Source organism: Stegodyphus dumicola, chromosome 3 (assembly GCF_044657685.1).
Source record: "Stegodyphus dumicola isolate Sdum_Otavi_A_Nest chromosome 3, ASM4465768v1".
Taxonomy (NCBI): Eukaryota; Metazoa; Arthropoda; class Arachnida; order Araneae; family Eresidae; genus Stegodyphus; species Stegodyphus dumicola.
The window spans coordinates 54,010,569-54,031,914 of NC_140770.1; the positions used below are offsets into that span (position 1 = coordinate 54,010,569).

General features: G+C 34.3%; 1 protein-coding gene across 1 annotated transcript in view; it reads right to left on the bottom strand.

The window, feature by feature from the left end:
- The window catches only part of LOC118183381 (acetylcholinesterase-like), a 260,837-nt gene that overhangs the window by 11,425 nt on the left and 228,066 nt on the right, over nt 1-21,346 (bottom strand). The window contains exon 5 of the mRNA XM_035352898.2: nt 16,713-16,888. Within this exon, the coding sequence (XP_035208789.2) occupies nt 16,713-16,888 (176 nt within the window). The remainder of the gene's footprint in view (nt 1-16,712; nt 16,889-21,346) is intronic.

Sequence of the window (21,346 nt, forward strand, 5' to 3'; positions counted from 1 at the left end):
AGAGGTCCCCTGATCTGTTTGGAACACTTTTGGGAAACCCATACGACTGAAAATCTGTAAGAAAGCATCAATCACAGATGGCGAAGAAATGTCTGTCACCGCTACAGCATCTGGATATTTGGACGACATACACAGAGCTGTAATAATATATTTTTTTCCAGTCTTTGAAATAGGTAGCGGACCAACGGCATCGACATTTATTTTAGTGAATATTTCGGAAATTACTGGTACTAATGTCATTGGAGCCTTCTTTTTGTCATTTCCTTTTCCAGCGCGCTGACAAGCATCACAGGTTCTTACAAAATCTTCAGTTTCTTTGTAACACCTCGTCCAGTAAAAATATCTAGCAAGTCTGTCTTTGGTCTTTTTGACACCCAAATGACCAGAAGTTCCTTCGTGGCACATCTTTATAATTGACGGCTTGAGTTTTTCAGGTATAACGACAAGCTGTCTTTCAAAGCCCATTTTATCCGTCGTTTTTTTAACTAAAAGTTCTTTTCCTGTCAGACTATAGTTCTCATTTTTGCATGTACCTTCTTTAACTTCTTGGATGATTTTAGACAGTTCCTTATCAGCAAGCTGAAGTTGTGCAATTTCTTCTGAGTCAATTTTTACCAGTTTCATGAGAGCTTCATCTTCCGTATTTAGTTCCGGTAAATTATCTTCTTCTTCAAAAACATATCTGGATGCTTTATTTTCTTCCTTCATCGGTTCCAAGAGCTTCTCTTCAGCTATTTCTCTTTTCCTTTGAGCTCTAGTAGAGACAGCATTAACCTGGTGAGGACAACTATCAGGCTCCTTTCTTTGTTTATTCAACAGTGCAAAAGTTCGATTGCCTAATAAATACCTTCCTTTGTCGAGTTCATTTCTAATAATGGCAGCCTTAGTTATTACTCGCCCAAGATCGCAATTTAGTTCGATCTCAGCCAATGGTAAACAGGTTGGATTCAAGTCTAATGGCTGTTGCACCCACACATTTTCACCTGTCAGCATTTCCGGCGTGATGTATTTGCGACAAACTATATCAATACTAGCACCTGAATCCCTTAATATAGGAATTTTATGACCATTTACGTAACCCATACTAGTATAAGGTAATAGAAATTTATCCTCTGGTTTTGCACTAATTCTGTTAAGATTAGCAGGAGATTCAGTACTATTCTTAAGTTTTGGACATTGGGGCCTTAAATGTTGATAGGACCCACACTGATAGCATTGTGGCGTCTTTCGTTTTTCATATTTATCATCTGGACGTGGACTTCTAGGTCTATGAAACAAGCTTTGCGTATTAAATCCTGATGACATTTTGTTTTCAGTTTTATTTTTATTATCTGAACTCAATTTACCTTGAGTTAGTGCATTGTATCTTTCTTTCTGCCTATCCACTACAGGCTTTTTTTTAAAGTTTCCGCAAACGTTTTCATAGGCATCAAGTTTTTCAGCTAATTTTTAGATGAAATCATCTCTACCCACTCATCAAGAAAATGATCTCGAATTTCAGGAGGAACTCGACGCTTAAGTTGGTCAATCACCATCAAATCTAGCAACTGATCAAAAGTCTTAACTCCTAGACCAGTCACCCATTCCTTGCAATAATTTTCTATTTCATAATTGAAATCCACCCATGTGGATTCGGTACTCTTTTGATGTTTCATAAGTTTCTGCCTAAACTTTTCCGGGCTTAGTTTAAACCGTCTTAACAATAAATTCTTTACGTGTTCATAGTCTTTAGCTTTATCGGAGGGTTCTCTAGCTATTAACTGGGTTACTTCGTAAGGAAGTAGTCCTAGTAAATGAGATACAAATTCTTCTTTATCAATTTTAGCCCATTCTGCTTGCCTTTCAAACAATAGCAAATATAGACTGATATCTCCTTTCTTGTCATCGAATTTCTGCATAAGGTGACGCAGCTCCGTTTTCGGCCGGATCTGTCCGGTATTTTGAGACTTTGTCTCTGCTTCAAGTCTTAATCTCTCTAATTCATACTGTTCTTTCCTTCTCCGCTCTTCCGCTTCTTCCTGTCTCCTACGTTCTTCTCTTTCCCTTTCCTCCCTCTCTTTCCGTTCTTCTCTTTCCCTTTCCTCCCTCTCTTTCCGTTCTTCTCTTTCCCTTTCCTCCCTCTCTTTCCGTTCTTCTCTTTCCTCCCTCTCTTTCCGTTCTTCCCTTTCCTCCCTCACTTTCCGTTCTTCTATTATTGTGTCTAAGACTCCTTTGACGAATACTTCATCATAATCTCTACTTTCAACAATTTTCTGTTTTAAATCGACTATTTTCAAATCTGCAGTCACATGAACTCCCAGTTCAGCCGCGAGATTTTGCAAATCTTCCTTACGAGTTCTTCCTAAGTAAGACATTGTTTCTATGTTTAAAATTAACGAACACTGTTTTCTTTATATTTCCTCAAAATAGCTCAATTCAATTACTTTAATTAATTAATGCAGTCAGGAATCACGAAATTAAATGCACTTTGTTAAGTACGTATACCTCAAAAATGAAATATTTAAATTATATGAAGTTCATTCTCTCTACCACATTAATTGTGATTAAAATAAGAATAATAACATAGAGCAATATATATATATGTCTACCGTCTGCACAACTAAAATGAATATTAAATATAATATCAAATACGGTAATAAAATAAGACAATTTAATATTAACAGGAAATAATAATCTGGTATCGCTAATATTGCGTTCAGTGATGAACTAATAAAATAAAGCAATTCTATATGAACAGGAAGTAATAATCTGGTATCACTAATATTATGTTCAGTGATGAACTAATAAAATAAAAATACGCACGATTATTCGATCTTGGTCGGTGCCTCCAAAATAATTATGACTGTGATACTTCTTTGACGAAATGAAGCAATTCCAATGATGGAACACAGCAATAACTTTTATTTAACACTCAAAAAAATGGCGACATACAAACAAGAAGAGAAAACATATTCTAACATTTAAAAATAAATTACATTCTTCGTGCGAGAGTCGCACGTGGCACTCGAGTCTGGTTTCGAATATTGCCATTCACAAATAACTTAATGTTCATCTATTTAAATTATTTAAACTACAAGATTTTAATACTATTTAAAGCTGTTACAGGTGTTAGTGACTTATTTTGTCGCCAAATCTAACGAGAAATTGCAAAAAGTCGCCAAATTTGGCAACCATTTGGCGACATTGGGGTCCGGTTGCTGTATCACCGTAATACGCATTGAAGTTGAATAAATGTAATCGACCACTATGTTAGCTGTAACCGTAATTGCTTTTCAGTAATTCTGAGAAGCAGAAAGTACTACAGATATCTCGGCGGCCGGTTGAAAACTATTTAAGGCCAAAGAGAGAGCATCTGCTCTCAGGTGCTTAGTTATCGTTGTGAGAGTCATTAGTTTCGGATGGATTGAGTTAGCTTTCTGTTTAGATGCGCTTTGCATTGAGTTGTGTTTAACGTTTTTAGTATTTTGAAGCATAACTACTGGTTGTGCTGTGTGATACTGTGACACCGGTATAGGTATTTCTGCAGAAAATTCCAGAACTTTCAAGTGTTTAGTTTGATAAAATAAATTTTTGTTAACCTCAATATCATCAGACCTGTGTGCATTCAATCTATTGGGAACCCGTACGCCCGCAGCAATATATATGGGAAGGATTTCAGAATTTTGGAGATTTTCCTTGCGAACGAAAGAGTTTGAGAATTGTCGCTATTCAACTTTCAGCTTTTAAACAATGCTTCTGGTACAACGTGCAAGAAAAATAAGAAAGAGAATAAAGTAAAAAAGAATAACAAGAAAATAAGAAAATAAGTGAGAAAAGAAAAAACAAAGGAAAAGAAAAAATACAGTGATAAAATATTTTTAAAAACCCATTTCAACGAATTTAATTACAAATTTAAATAGCTACCTTCTCGTCTTAAAATTTTAATCAAGTTTTCGAATTGAGCTTATTAACTAGGATTTAACCGAAAAGTTCCGGATGCAAATTGCAAGTCTGGATGTAATTAAGCAGTTTTACAGGCCACACATCAGTCAAAATCTAACAAGCAATTTTTGAGTTGATTTGCAGCCAGATAGTTAATTTTCAAATTTCATACATGCATAGAACGAACTTACTTTACAATTATAACGTATTATAATATAACTTGTAATAATATAGGATAATATGCTGCAAGTCATATAATAAATCAATCTATTATGCAACTTACAATGCATTAGCCTTCAAAGAAAAAAAAATACTCTGCAAATATGAAAGATTAGTTGGTTAGTGCATTAATTAAGGTAAAACAAGTGAAAGCTGTCTGCTAAGAGAAAAAATGCCTTCGTTTGTCTAAGGAAGTTAACTATTCAACACGGTAAAAAAACTACGAAAACGTTCATGCAGCCAGCCAGTTTGCTGGAATTTCAACACCAGTCGAACTACTAGTTATCAGCTATCTTAAACACACTGGTAGGACAAATAATGGAATGAACCAGAGGTTTTGGAATTTGCTATAATAAATCCTATTCGATAATTCCTACAGAATCGTTTAGAATTAACAAAAGTAACTCTATAAACTACTATAACCATATTATTTTTATCTATTTAACTATATAAGAGAATGCATTATTATCTAAGTGTATCTAGCTAAAATTAAATTAGTCTAAATTTTACAAGATATTGTAGTATCCGGAATGCTGCAAAAAATCTGCTTTTTGAAAGGAGGAATATAAACGATGAAAATTAAATGAAAAAAATGTAGCATGTAATTAAAATACTAAATATACTTTGAGATTCTAATTTTCCAGACACTTGTTAAATTCTTTAATTCCTCTGTTAATTTATCACTGTATCTGTTTATCTTAAGTTTAGGAATGAACAGGTTCTTCGATCATAAATGCTAAAGCAGGAGAAATATTTTTATCTGCATGAATTAAATCAGTTTCTAGCTCGTAGTTTAATGCTAATGCAGCAATAGGACTTCAAGGAAATTGAAATTTTTTCCCGCCAAAAAGACACTCATGTAAACACCTTCCTTAAGACACTTCGCCCATCCCATTTTCAGACTCAGTCGCCCATCATCGTTTTTAGACTCTGTCGGACCAGTTTTATGACGCAGTCATGACATTACAAAGATAGTCAAATTTATAAATATTTTTAGCAGATTTTTTTTCTGTCTGATTATAACGGCATTCAGTTTAAAAAAGTCTATCAATATAATTTATATAATTTTTTATGTGGCATTCATTTTTAGCCCGAAAGACATTAGCCCAGAAAGGCTATTAATTTCGTTTTCGCATTTTGTGGCGTTTCACTTTTCAAATTGTTGCCACCAAGTATTAGAGCCCTGTATTTTATTTAAAGAAATTAAATAATGGAGAATCTGCGTAAATGTATGTATGTTTCTCGTACTGTGATAAAACAATGGTACCTAGAGCCATCAAATTTTGAATAACGTACGTCTCCACCCGAACATGGGCATCTGGAAGCTCAAATTTAGAATTAGGAATTTGACTTATTATCTATTTCATATTTTGTAAATCATTTATGAGTTTTTGATTAAGAAGCTCAACGATTTCAAAGCGAGAAATGGCAACACTCTACGGGAAAAAAAGAATTTTTATCTCCAGCGCGCAAGACTGTGTATCGGAAATTCTAAAGAAATGCTTTTTTAAAATTATTTTATAATATTGCTGTTGAATTGAATTTTATGGTTTAAGTTCGAAAAACATATTATTTAATAAATAAAGGTAACACACAAAACGTTAAAAAAAACACCGCCTCATTGGGCGTAATGTAAAATCTGAAAGTTTTCAGACTTTTTTGCTTTTTAATGTTAATCTTCAAATAGCGTATAAAAATACTCTTGAATCTAATTACTTTCACAAGACTTTTCGAATTTTCCCGGCCATCTTCACAGTGGGTATAATGACATAATATTGTCGGAAGATCTTAGAAACGTAATCAAATTTGTAAATATTTTGAGCAAAAATATTTTCTGTTTAATTCATTATGGCACTCTGTTTTAAAAAATATATTAACAAGACTTCTGTGTCAGTAGTAAAAAATTTTGTTTTTCTTCAAAGCTAGGCGAATTTGAAAAACAAAATAGACATGATAAGAAACAAAACCAATCTACTGGATGAATACTTGAGGAAGTATTTTCTGTCTTAGGAATTTTCTGATAGTTTATACTATTTGTAGGGATGAAAGAAATTCGGAAGATGAAAGAGAAGTATTGCTGTTTGAGTCTGCAGAAAAAAATCTATCATGCCCTATATTCTCTCTCTCTCAACTCTCTACCTCTCGTTACCTTGGAATCGGTGCAGATATTTTCTCTATTTTTTTCTTCGTTGCTGAGGTCTAGCTTGAGGCAAGTTCTTTTCAAGAAATGTTTTATCCAAGCTTCATTAAATAAAGATTTTTCAGTGTAAGAAGAAAGGAAGGAAAACTTCTAGGTTTCAAAGAGATAGGAGTTTTTGAAGAACATATAGGTCCAAAGGTGTAATTTAATCCTTACTCAAGAGAACAGCAGAAGACAAGGTTCGAATTTTCTTGCACGTTACGTTGGCAACGAATTTGTTAGCCGGGTTTAAACAACATTCCTGAAACTATGCACTTTCTTAATAATGTTAATTAAAAGTATTTTCAGAATAATTTTATAAGGTATTTTATGTTAATTGACCAAATATTATGATTTAACTATTTATTATAATTTCTTCTTTCCGTAAACTTCACCAAAAATACAAATTAATAAGTTGAGTATTTAAGTCGAAGGTTTTGAATATTTTAGAGCTTCTGCAGAGTCGCCCGCAGACTTCGTCCTATGGCGAAGCTCTGCCAGCGATTATTCCGGCTTTAGCCATTTTCGGTAGCCGACGTTAAAACGCGTCGTTAAAATATTTGAGTCAGCTTAAGTAGACCATTCCCTGTACTCCAGAACTACGTATTTTAAATCTGAGTTTCAAGTTTCGTTATTTTAAATATCTGAAAGTGACGAGTATTACTTGTAAAAGCTTTCAAATAGTAGCTTCTGTTTACTTTTAAGAGTTTATTAAAACGATTAATTACAGCCTTCTTAAGACCTGTCAAGCTATTTTTTCAGACGCAACGATAATTCGCTTGTCAGTCTGGTAAGCTCTGTCCTATTTGTGTAGAAGCCAGTCCTATTTGTGTAGAAGTTTAAATCGGTGAGGACACCGATTTAAACTTCTACACAAATGGGAGCCTACAATTTGATTTTTCTTAATTTTAAATCATTGAATTAATAGCAATAAGTTGCCTAAAGCTCGTTAAGCAAGTTAAATTCCATCGTATTTTAAAAGGCTAAAGCCATAGTTTAAATATGCCATAGATTTGGACATGATTCAGAAATGAAACTATGGAACCAGATTGGAAGAATAAACTCAATAAAAAAAGCTAAGTTAATAATCGCACGAGAAATTTCAAGCAGAAAAGCGAAATTATTGAACACAGAATTTAATGCTCAGGAAAACAAAATATTTCTGATCTGCAAAATAGGACCATTCAATTCAGAAAAAAAAATACTTGTAACATTATGCACAAAGGAAATGTGCATGTACCTCAACATATTCGTTTCAAAAAGCGGTATGGAACCTTTATTGCTAACCAATTAGTCTGAAGTTTGAGCATGAAGCATTCTTTCTAGTTCCTAACTTCACAACCACTAGTTCTAAAAGTCAGAGCTGAAGAATGGCGAAAAATCATAAAATAAATATCTATGTACTCATTCCAGAAATAAACGCTTATTTCGTTAGGTAAAAAAGGATTTAAGGATTAGACGTAAAAACTTACTTTACTTCACAACTAAGTAAACTAATTTTGCCACTTTTTCGTAGTCAGCTTACAATTTTATTTCCTTTTGTTGTTGTTACTAATTTCACTTGTTTGATGTAATCAGAACAATCCCACGGACTTTTATCGTGGCAAGGCATACAAGATTGCATCTGTCCTTTGCCAGAGTCTTCAGCATCATAGTTTATGCTCCGACCTTCCGAGTACCCGAGGGGTCGAATCTGAGAGTCTCCCACCTCCACTTCCCCTAACACCAATCTCTCTAGAGGACTTTCGGCGTGCAGTATATTTTAATTGCCGCCACGTCGCACAGACATTATGCATTTACAAACATCCATGCCTTCTCCTACATTCGTGCTCACGTCCTTGGACGCAACAGTCGGATTAGGGGAACGCAGTTCGCAGAAAACAGGCACGCGCGGGGTAGCGCAATCCTGGAGTAACAGGTTAGCGATTTTCTAATGAAGCATATGCCAGAGGATTTATGTGTGGTAGCTGAGCGAAGCTCAGTCGAGCTGAAAAATTATCTATTATAGGCAAGTCTTGGCTACGCGGAGTCGTCTATGAAAAATGCCCAGTCGCAGCTCGTGCATCTGCCAGATTGGTTGTGACACGTTTCGATGCTCGTCTCTGATTGGCTAGGAGTGAAGAGTACAGTAAAGGTGCAAAGTGTTACCTGACAAGTTATTCTAAAGAGTCAGGAAAGTTAAGTCAATTTAAATTAAATGATTTTGAGTTAGAAGCCTTAAAATGGCTCTAGGTCTCTTCCTGCTTCTATTGCTACGATAACCGTAGCTCAGAATCAGGATCGTGCGGTTCTGGACTCTAGGAATTTTTCTGTAGAAGTTTTTAGCTAGTTTCGTCATGTAGACATTTTTTTTAAATACTGTATTCACGGTGTATCGCTTTATTGCGAATAAACCAACGACAGTTGGTGGCTTGCCACAGTACCGAATTTTGAGCTACTTGCAGTTTTTTAATTGCGGTGTTACTAGCATAATTCCATACAGGAATGCATAAATAATAATGGGTCGTAACATGGCCATATAGATGAGCATTTTATTTTCACTAGACAAAACGCGGCTCCGAGAAATTAGGGGGGCAAGTTAGCTTTACGCGCTCGGAACTTATTGGGCGCGAGAGTCAGCGTCGCTAACCACTTTCCCATCTGGGCGGGTACGATTTTCTTTAAGTATTCGAACTATCCTGTTAAGAAGGAAAGGGTGGCACGCCATTTTGCATTATTTTATTAGAAGTGCTCTCAGCGATTGAACATCACTGCTTTCATCCATTGCAACCCTGTTTGAGTTGCTATGCAGTTCAAGAAAGGAATGATGGTTGAATGATAAAATGACGTTGTTTTATCTGTATACACATACGCCTATTAAGTATTCGAAATATCTAGATATCCAAGGATTAAACTAAATTTTAATTTTAACTTGCTCAATTTCAAAAATTCGCCATGATGTCACTAATAAATAAATTTATGGGGGGTTTGGATTTCTATACTTAAGGTAAAATTTATATCCATTGAAAGGCTTCCACTATAGAAGAAACAAATTGCCAGACACACAATCCTTGAATGCTTGTATTTTATTTAAAATAATGAAGGTAATTAATTTTTAAGAGCTCATCAATTAATCAGAGACTAAATATACATGCCGGCGCAATACACTTTTCTGTGTTTAAAGCAGAGAGTTTTCCGCAGGTACTTTGTTCGCATTTGCTGCATTAATCAGCTGATGGGAATAGTTAATTAGTGGCAGATGGTTCCTAGGGCGTGTTCACAAAGAGAGATCATTTCTTATAATGGCATTTCTAGACGCTAAAATTACAGGCCCAGATGTATGCTATGATGATAACCTCCGAGATTTATTACCCCGATAAGTACTACATTTAAGATCTTTCCCCATTTTTGAGGGACGGAAGAAATTAAAGAAATTCTCCGTAAAAGGTTCTTTTATATGCAGCTCGTGGTTTTCACCACCTTCATTTCCATTCTTATTTGCAAATGCAGCTCGTTGAAATGTAATAATTTACGAGGAAGAGAATGGACAATGCAATCTCTACTAGACATTTAAAGAAAGCGTATAGATATATTTGAGATAACTCGTCCCTTACGCGGGTTTATTGTGCAACGATGCAAAATGATTCTGATTTTGAATGTAAGAGGTCAAAACGTGGAAATAAAAGTGCATTTTACTGGTACGAGGGCAGATCAAAAAGTAAGTTGCACTTCCGAGTTATGACCATTTATTAAATTGTCAATACAAAAGCAACACTACAAAAACAAAGTTCACTTTTCAGTATAGTTTCCAAGACCCTCTACACATTTCTCCAAACAGACAGCCACCTTTTCGATTCCGGATGCATGGTAATCTCCTCCAGCGCCATGTAACCACACGGAGACAGCTGTTGTCACCTCCTCATCATTTCGGAATCATTATCCACCGAGATGCCTTTTAAGCTTACCGAAAACATGAACGCAACACCTCACAAGGTTCGCCAAACGTGCGAACGTCATTGTAAACTTATTAGTCCAAAAGAGCAATTTGCCCTTTGGGCTAATAAGTTCTATTAATTTCGTTTTGGCATTTTGCGTTGGTTCACTATAAACAGCGTTTCGCTTTTCAAATTGTTGCCACCAAGTATTAGAGCCCTGCATTATGTTTACAGAAATTAAATAATGAAGAATCTGCATGAATATATGTATCTTTCTCGCACAGTGAAAAAACAATGGTACATAGAGACATCAAATTTGAATAACATAGTCCTTCACTCGAATATGGGCACCTGGAAACCCAAATATATGGGCATCTGGAAGCCTAAATTTGGAATTTGTTTTATTATGTATTTCATATTTTGTAAAAATATAACGAATTTTTTATTAGCAAGCTCAACGATTTCAAAGCGAGCAATAACAACACTGTACCGAAAAAAAAATTATTATCTCCAGCTCCCGAGACTGTGTATCGGAAATTCTAAAGATGCTCTTTATGATTATTTCGTGATATTGCTGTTGAATTTAATTTTTTGGTTTAAGTGTGAAGAACATGATATTTAAGAAATAAAAGTAACACACAAAACAATTAAAGAAAATGCCCCTTTGGGCTTAATATAAAATCTGAAAGCTTTTGGATTTTGCTATTTTGTTTGTATTTTTAATTATGCAAATTATTCTAAATTTTGATCAGCTTTCTCTTTGCTGTAAGCTTAAATAGGACTTTTTAAATATCTGGGCTATGCTATTGAAATAATTTCGTTCTCTAAAGCACGTATAAACATTATAGTATAATTTACACAACAAAAATACCTTAACCTATGTTACCATATTTCGCCAGGAAGTTTTTTTTTATAACTCATTTGCGATCTAAAAGTTAAAAAAATTATCAAAAATATTTTTTTTTGTCATGTTCCAGTTCACTTTCTTAACCAAGCTGCACCATATAATGGAAAATTTAATCTTCCAATTCTATGAAGATCTCGAAATTACCTTAATAAGTAAACTCTTTTGTCTTACAGTAATGCAAACCATGTAATACTATACTTACTTACAATACTATTAAGATCTTAACATAATTGCGTATTATATTACACAAACGAATTATAGCTTATTCAGTGGAATCAATCTGAAGAATTTTAAAACCGACAAGAGGACAATGAACTATATAGTGTTTTTAAAACTCTCTTTATTGAATTTACGTCATTCTGCAGCATTAAACTGATTGTCAATACGCTCATTGTCGACGATTCCTTATCGGAAATTATGTCATTGAATTCCCATTGATTTATATTACTGGATGTCAGAATTAACGCCGTTTCATTCAAGAATGCATCCTGGGCATAAACCCAGAACGTTAAAGCATAGTTTACAGAAAGATTATTTATAATGAATACACTATTATTAATTTCAATCGGTTATTTCCACTTCCTTAGAAAATTTTAATATAATTTTATAGTAAATATGCATTGCGTGACCTGATCTAAGTACACAACATCACAATACACATAAATTTAAAAATAATAGAAAATTAAGTCCCATATTTCATTATAAATTATATTGCATATCGGTAATACGTACAAAACTCAAGCATTTCGAAGCTGGTAAACGTTTATTAAATTTCATAACCGTTTTGCCTTCTTTCAAACTATCATCTGTGCATTTCATTTTCTGAGCTAACAGAGGTAATATTGCTAAGAAATGCCCAGTTGCAATAAGGCAGCTTCCTCGCAAAACTGGGTTAGGGTTGCCAAATTTGGCGCGAAATTGCCCAATTTGCGACATTTAGCTACAAAATTGGCGATATGCCAAAGACGGAGCGAGAACATTCTAGAACGAATTCTTACCGGTTTTCTCGGCAATTTTCTCCAAGGCATATGTACTTTGCCCGTACATTTTAGTTGCTGAAAATATCTTCCTCTTTTAATTCTTTAATTCTATTCAGTTTATTGAAATTTCTCCTTTTTAGCACAACTTCAGTAACTAAATTTTCGTCTAAACATGAAATGAATGATGCCGGTATATACAGTTGAAGAACTTCGCTATAACGAACTGCAACAGACAAAACATATAGTTCGCTATATCCGATACCATAAGAAAATTGAATTATGTCATAAAAAAGAATAAAAATTACTAGCGAATCAAAAAAAAAGTCTAAAAGGGTTCTGATGTTAACGATCGTTTAAAAAAGCTCTTTTAAAGTTTAATTCCTTGAAGGGCGGTGTTACCTACAGTAACTACCTTTTCTATTGAACATCTTACTCATTCATGTGAGTGGTTTTCAAGACTGACAGTTTCTGGAGTTCGCTTGTAGCTCACTAGATGACAATCAAGAAACATAAGCCAGTAACTGATGCAGCAATTCGCCTTCAAGAAAATAAGCACCAGCCATCGAAGACAACATCACGACGATGTGCACTCTGCAGCTCCAAGAAAAAGCCTGTAAGAACAGTGTGGAAATGCAGCACATGCAAAGTTTCACTCTGCTTGAAAAAGAAAAACTGTTTCCATGATTACCATAGAGACTGATTTGTAGGGATGTGTTCTATGGGCAATGGTCACTGACATTAACCACCAGAAGTGGTCATTTTTTTCACGCGTCTTGGACAAATTATGTGTAATTGTCGCAAACAATTTCATTGTAACACCTGATATAGTTATAAGGTATTTCTCCCGCCTTCTTAGCGTGCCTTCGTGGTGCAGTGGTCTGCATGCTGGGAGCGTATTCCAGAGATCCGTGGTTCGATTTCCGGCTCTTTTTTTCAAGACTCCTGCTTCCAAAAAATCTTAATGTTTCTACAGGGGCGCCCAAATTAAAAGGTGTATTTCTCGCGCCTTCTTAGCCTGCCTTTGAGGTGTAGTGGTCTGCATGTTGGGCGCGTATTCCAGAGGTCCGTGGTTCGATTCCCGGCAAAGGCGTTGCTCATTTTTCATCCTTCCTGCTTCCCCCCAAAATAATAATAATAATGATGTCTCTACATACTAAATAAAACAAGAATTTTGCTGAAAACGTTAATTGCCTATTCCTGCTCCTCAAAGAGTTAATATGGTTTATCAGTAGAGATTATAGATAGGCATGGTCCAGGTGCAATAGCGAAGCATTTTAGAGGATATTGGATGAATACGCTTTTAGACTAACATAGGAAACTTTGCATGTCCAGTAAATTAAAAAAGTGGAAAAAAAAAAAAAAAAAAAAAAAAAAAAAAAAAAAAACATGTAATGCAATTCTGTAAAAATATTAAATGTTTGTAATTAGATATATCATGAACTAAAAACTAAACTCAGTGGCGTAACAGCCCTAATGGGCTGAGGCCTGCAGTGCCCGAAATCTGCTTTCTTGACCGTGAGCCCCGGGGTGCGTAAGCATATGCCCTGAACAAGTGGTCAGCTTGGTCGCAGGACCCCCAGTGTTTACACCCCAAGCAAACTTGATACTCATTTTATCGACTGATGGAAATCAAGGGATGAAATGCTGAGTCGACCTTGCCCAGCACGGGAATCGAACCCCGGAGCTGTGGTGCTGCTATGCGATGCGCTAACCGCTGCGCCACTAGATATCATGAACTAATGCATTTTTATTTAAATCAAATATATTAAAAAGTAAAAAATAATTTTTTTAAGATATACATCTGTAGCTTTCAAATACTTTGTTAATTAATAACAGACACATATGAAAGACTAATATCTTGCATTTTTGGAAAGTGAAACAATGCCAAATTGTATTTCGAAACTTCAGCTTTTTTTAATTAAAAAAAAAGGATTGGTATAGTCACATTTTCCGAAAGAAGTAAACATTAAAATTAGGTAAAATAGCAACTTTGTGCTTGCCGGAGATTTTAATTATAGTACGTATTAATATTAATTTTTTTTAAGTCAAATTTTATGTACTATTACGTTGCAGTTATTAAATCTGTTTGGCTTCTTTCGTTTCTAGTTTCCATTATATTAGCAATTTTACACGATACATTACTTAGCGTAAAAGTCATAGTTGTGATCTTTTCATTTCTCTCTAAAATCTGTAATTATCAACAATAATTTTATCCAGAAAAATATAAAAAGTTAAAAATGAATAAAAGTAATATCGACGGATTTATCGTTAACATTTACTTAACTTCTGAAACATAATCTGTAATTTCCTTCTTTCGTGATGCAGATTTACAAGAAAGTTTTATCAGTATTTGTATCCTAAAACTAAAAAAGATTCCATTATTCTTAGGTTTGTAGTTTGCGGCAATACGACTTCTTAAGGATGCGCTTCGAAGATTTGGCATCCGCTCGTAAGAAAAGAATTAAACATTTCATATCATAACCTTAAGATTACTGTACGCTGTATGATTGGCTCTCAAAAGTGTTCGTACACTTATGATTTTCATCGAAATAGGGCTCTATCCATTAATTAAAAGTAAACTTTCTGAATGAGATTTTAATAATAAGATTATTAATTATTATTAATAATAAGATTATTAATAAAATCACATGAAATATTTTTAAAATATAGCGAAAAGTCTTCGTACACTTCAAAACAATCTTGACATAGTAGTAAATATTTTCATCTTTCGTTAAATTAATATTAGTAGGATATCCTTTAGCATCCACAACAGCTTTTAAACGTCTGGGAATAGATTTTACTAGTTTTTTTTGTAATTTATGTATCAATGTTCATCCATTCTTCCATCATGGCTGTTTTAAGTTCGCTTTTCGTTTTGATGTCGTGTTTTCGTACTTTAACATCTAGCTCTTTCCAAATGTGTTCTATGGGGTTTAAATCTGGCGAGTGAGGTGGTGTTTTCAAAACCTGTGGACAATTATACAGACACTACAGGCGAAGGCTGAGAGCCGTATACTTAGGATCGTTATCATGATTAAAAATAAAGTTGCTTGCAATACCCAAATTTTGGGCTGATAATTTTAAATTGTCTCTTAAAATATTTAAATAAAGAGAATGATTCATTATGCCATCAATAAACACCAAATTACCTAATCCTGATGCTGTCATGCCACTCCCCCCCAACAAGAACATCACCGCCATGCTTAACTGTTCCAATTAAGTTCTTAGAATCAAGTTTCTCATTTTTTCTTCTCCATACAGTTATACGACCATCGGAACCAAAAATGTTAAATTTGCTTTCGCCAGCAAATAGGACATTATTCCAATAGGTTTCGGGTGTACTTTGAGAATGAAAACCTAAAAATTTTTTACGGGCAGAACACCCATGTAATCCAGCTTCTCTGAGAACTATCGAACAGTTTCAGGTGAAATTGAAGTAGAAAACTTTGCATTAAATTCTGCAGAAACTTTAATAGCACTCAAACGTGGATTTTTCACAAATTTTTTAATAATAAATCTCTCATCACGTTTAGTTAGCTTTCTCGGTCGACCTTTTCTTCCCTTGTATACAATCCGATTTTCTTCTTCAAAGCTTTTTATCATATACTGCACTGTAGAATGGGATAAAATAACTAATTTAGTGATATTTCGAATTGATTTACTAGTACTATGGTGAAAAATTATCAATTTTCGAATGCTGTTTCTAATTTCTTTACGACTGCGACCCATTTTTAAGTAATAAATAGAATATTATGAAGTAAACAATACAAAAATTAAAGCAAACGATTTTTAAATGCCACTAAAAATGCAAAAATTAAAAAAAGCGGCAAACGATAATTCTAATTTTGATTTTATCCCAAAATATTTCAGTGTACCAAGACTTTTGTGAGATAAAATGTTTATCATTTTTTGATTATTAATTTCTTAAAAATAAAGTTTCGCTATAGTTTAAAAAATATTTCGCGTAATTTTATTACGAATAGATTATAGATCTTATTATTAAACTCTCATTTAGAAAGTTTACTTTTAATTAATGGATAGAGCACTATTTCAATGAAAATTATAACTGTACGAACACTTTGGGGAGCCACTGTATGTAGAATACTGCATTATGTTTATACTAGCATACCTGCTACGTAAATAATTCTAAAATTATTCCAGTATCTATACTGTTAAAATCTGGGCGCTTCTGTTTGTTTATTTGTTTTTGGCACTATCTCCTCCGGAACGTCGGAGAGTTGAACTTCGGGAGAGGTATTCTCGGATTCCAAAAATTAGTGAGAAGCCATTTCGACCATTCTCATCTTTGCACGACTTTGTCATTGATAGCAGTCATTGATCGCAGTCTCTTACAATTAGTTATTGATCTTACAATTAGCATTTCAACTCTTATGTGAATAATTGATTTCGTTCCTGTGAAATACTAGTAGGCAAATGCCCTTAAAAAGTATTTCTTTAAACTGAATTTCGTTCCAAACAGTATTTCAGAGAATTCAGGAAAACTTTATTAAAATAATTTTATGTCATTATTTTAATGCATATTCCAATAGGGTATAAGCAATGATTTAAGAAATGGATAAAGAACACATTACCTGTATAACTGATTAGCTTTGGTAAATATTCATGCCAAAAGGCACACTCTTTGGCTCTGTGCGCCCGACCAATTTCGGTGGAGTTCACCGCTAGTGTTAAGTATTCGCGACTGGTGGCTGTGTGAACAGGCCAATAGACTGTTTCATATTCTCCATCTGGGCTTTGACTAGGGTTTCTGTAAGAAAGAACATTATTACAATTTGTAGTTAAAATGTAAAAGTAGTATAATAAAAGAAAAAAGAATTTGCTAAACAAGACAGAAATTCATTTCATGATAATGTTTGACACATTAATTTGTTGAATTTCTTCGTCAACCTTTATATAAACCAAACAGAGCACAAAAATAGAAGACTGTTGTTGTGACTAATCTCACTTGTTTTTAACACCAGAAGAAGCCCACGAAATTCATCGCAGCAAGAAGTACAAAATTACGCCTGTCACTATCAAGAGCCTGGGGCACCATGTAGGTGAGAGTATGATTTTGCTCAATTCCACCGTAATTTTGAAGAAAAGCCCCCCGAGGTAGGGTGGAGTCGAGCGTCTCCCACCCCTTTTCCCCCTACACCAATCCACACGTGAGAACTTTCGGCTCGCCGTATATTTAGAGTGCTCCCATGCCACAAAGACACTACTATATATTTACAAACATCCGCGCCTTCACTTTATCCATCCTTTCCGGGATTCGAATCCAGGCCCTTCGGTATGGTAATCAATGTCACTAAACACTCTCACGTTTGGGAGGCGAAGAAGACTAAATTGACCCAGCATAAAACTTCTTAATAGTAAAATAAAAGTAATCAAACTCAAGCAAACGTACGCATCATAAAGTACAAATGAGAATAATTCCTAACGGATTTTGCAACTTGAATTGTAAAGAAATGTTACGAAATGTACAGGCGCGGTGAGATAGCTTCCACGTAAAGCAATTTCAGGGTTGCCGTAAAATCGCAGGGAGGCAGGGTTGCCACATTTGGTGAGAAATCGCCCATTTGGCGACAAAATTGACGATATACCATGGACGGATGGAGAACCTTCTGGAACGAATTCTTACCGGTTTAGCCCAGAATGTTCTCGAACACAAGAAGCCGAAAGCTATATAAACCCTGCTGGTCCGCAGTCAGTCAGTGTGTGCTTCATCGAGAGGGCGAGTGTGTGTGTGCCTCGCCTAGCGAGCTGATAGTCAGTCATTGAGCGAGTGTCTCGAAGTCTAGCGCCGAGGTGGTCGTCAAGTGCATCGAGAGAGTCTTTTAGTGCATCGCGAATTAGTGCGTCGTCGAGTTTTGTCCTAGATTGTGCAGAGTCGAGAGCTATACTCTTGTGTATCGTCGAGTGCATCGCGTGGAGAGTCTCGAGAGTACGTTAGGTTCCGAGAACAACCAAGCAGAGTTGGGAGCTGTACTCGGGTGCTTTGCAGTGAAGCTGTCTCCACCGCTGTCGCCTGACAGTGTAAAAGCTATGTCGCTGATTGTATCAGCGTGTTTATAGTAGTTCTTTCACGACTGTAGCGTGATTTTGAAATGTCCTGACTAGTACTGGTTAAATAAAGAAAATAACGTAACAGAAATAATTTGACGGTGATATAATAGTTTAACGCGTAAATACAGCTTCTCATCAATCAGCAAAGTTTTGCGTTAAAGTACCAGTTGAAATGACAATTCAATTAAAGCTGAAAATGGTGACTTTTCTAGTTTATTTTGAGGCATTGTAACATGCACGGTAAAATAAATTAATTAAATAAATAAACACACTTGCAACTCGGATGTAAAACGTTAACAAAAGGTTTCGATACTTATCTCTTAAAGCTAACACCTCAGCGCACAATTTGGCGATTTTTACAGATGACAAAGTAAAAGCTACTTGTCGGGTGCAAGTTGGTGGATTTCGCGCCTTTTTGTTTTTTTTAGAAAGATTACCAAACTATCGATATTAACGTAAGTCGATAAACATTATTAACATATGAAAAAAACATACTTTATAATTTAAAATATAAATTTGAATTATTAAATGAGGATTACGTGATACACTAAAAAAATAAAACACATTTTTCTTCAAATCTTTCTGTAAAGTTTTCTTTGTGTTATTCTTTTCCCGAAGTACACAGCGATCTGTTTTCGCTTTACAAACATCAGATAACTGCGGAGACTCGGCTTCGTGTAATCCTCGGCAACAGCGGCTACATAGGAAACGCATTTGCACGTTGTTCGTTTTAGAAACTTTCCATTGAAATTCTTATTCCTCCAGAAATTTTACCCTAGTTACTGGTAAATTCCACAAGCTCATATTTTAAAACTTAGTTATGATTAATAATTAAGTTATGATTTATAAAAACCATTTGAGCTTGGAATAGAACAAAAAAGAACGCATGGCGGCGTTGCTTGACTGAAACGATTATGAGCATGGTTGCCTAAAGAATGATTATGGGCATGATTGCCAGAGTTTGGCACATTGTAAAAATTTGGCGACTTCTACTAAGGTGGTTGCGTTAATACATAAGTACAGAAATTTATTTCTATTTATTAAAAGTAAATCAAATATAGATAATATTAAAACACGTCATTACATGGCAGTACTCCTTATTTAATTTGTCAAAATATCTTATTTTAAAAATCTGTTTGGTGTTTTTTAAATTAGAAACAATGCTAATTATAGTATATAGGCTATAAACACATCTATAACTGAACAAAACCTTATTGCATTTACAATCATCATTTCAATTTGAGAGGAAAATTAATCGTGAAAAAGAAATAACTTAAATTGGAGATTTAATGATATATTTCCGGGATTCAACCTTTCGTATAGTTCCGGTTTCACGGGATTTTATTACTCCTATTTTTGGCTTTTTTTATTTCCTATTTTTGCCTTTGTTTATAATACCGTATTTGATGGCATATAAGACGCACCCTTATCTAGAAGGCCACACACAAGGGAAAAAAAGTTTCAATAGCGTGGTTTCTTTTACTTCTCATGTTTCGTAAAAGCCAAATAAACAATTATTGAATGCAATTACTTTCACGCATAAGACTCTGTTCTTCACGTATAAGACGCAGGTAACTTTTTTGAGACCAAATTTAGGAAAAAAAGTGCGTCTTATATGCCGTCAAATACGGTAATTGAAATTTCAACGTTAGTTGTTACAAATTTAAAATGTCTTCTCAAATACACTTTTTATATTAAAGCACGTAATTTAAATTTTAAATCAATTTATTTATTCTTTTTATCACAAATTTATAATATACACAAAAGTACATTTTGTAAAATTCTCAATAATAATTTATGAATTAATGAAAACGAATTTTAAGTAACTGAGCGGTAAGGATCATAACACATAATAAAAAATTAATTTACATTTTAAGCTCTAAATTCATTTCCAGAGAATTTGAAAAATTTATCGTTTCTGTCAGTTTAATTACGAGCAGCTCAAGAATGCAAGAATTCTTGCTAAAAGCTTAATTGCTTTGCTTCAATTAATTAACTGCAAGAATTTAATCTTAATTATAAGAGTTAATGAAATTCTTGCCTTAACTGTAAGGGAAACTGTGTAAAAATTTCCGAGTGTATGTACTTGTCTGAAATAAACAAGAATGTAAGAAGAAAACTTTTACAACTGATATGTTACAGAACTGATAATCGATGAGTAGAGAAAGATTGTATGCACATAAATTAAAAAGAAATTAGAAAGATGGCACATAAATTAAAATAGTACCCAACCTGTGGAGCCCATGGAATTACGAACTGATGACTCCTCAACATAGCATATAGTTTGCATAGTGTTAAAAGGGGACAAGAGCACTGTTCAGGATGGGGGGCCATAAATATTTACACTTTTAAATGGAAAAAAAAAAGTGGTAAGTTACCTTATTGTGATTTTATATTTATCTATGTACACAAAGAAGAAAGGTCTATGTTTTTGTTCGTTAATAACTCAGTTACTACTATAGCTATCGTCACCAAACGTTTTACAGTTCTTTTCTCGGTCCTTGGAAAGATCGACGTCCACTTTTTTTTTTCAAAAAAGTAGCTGAAATCAGAGATATTAATTAAAAACTCGGAAAAATGATATTTTTCGCCCTCATTTTTCCGAGTGGCAACAGCCTCGCAAGCTGGAGATGAAAAATTTGCTTTATTTCGAAAGTTGTTGCCACTGCTCGCTTTCAAATCCTTTATTAATAAAAAGTTTCGAAGTTTTACGATGAAATAAAAATAGCATTGCCAAACATTAAATCACTATTCCCGATTCCAAAAATTCGTGGGAGGCCATTTTGACTATTCCCATCTTCGTACGATTTTAATCAGCCAAAATATTAATTAAAAACACTGAAAGCGCTAATTTTCGCACTCATTGTTTTGAGTGGCAATAGTCTCGGACATTGGAGATAAAAATGTTTTATTTCGAAGTGTTGTTACTGCTCGCTTTCAAATCGTCGACTTTGTTAATCGAAAATTTGTTAAGTTTTAAAAATCTATAGACATAAAGAAGAATGTATGTTTGTGCGTTTGTTTGTTTGTTCGCATTATTGATTTCTGATCAATTTTTTGCCACATTTAATCGACTAAAATTGAATATATGTGAAATATTGGATGGAACTTGATCTTTTACTACCATTTGATTAGAATGACTAAAATCATTAAAAAC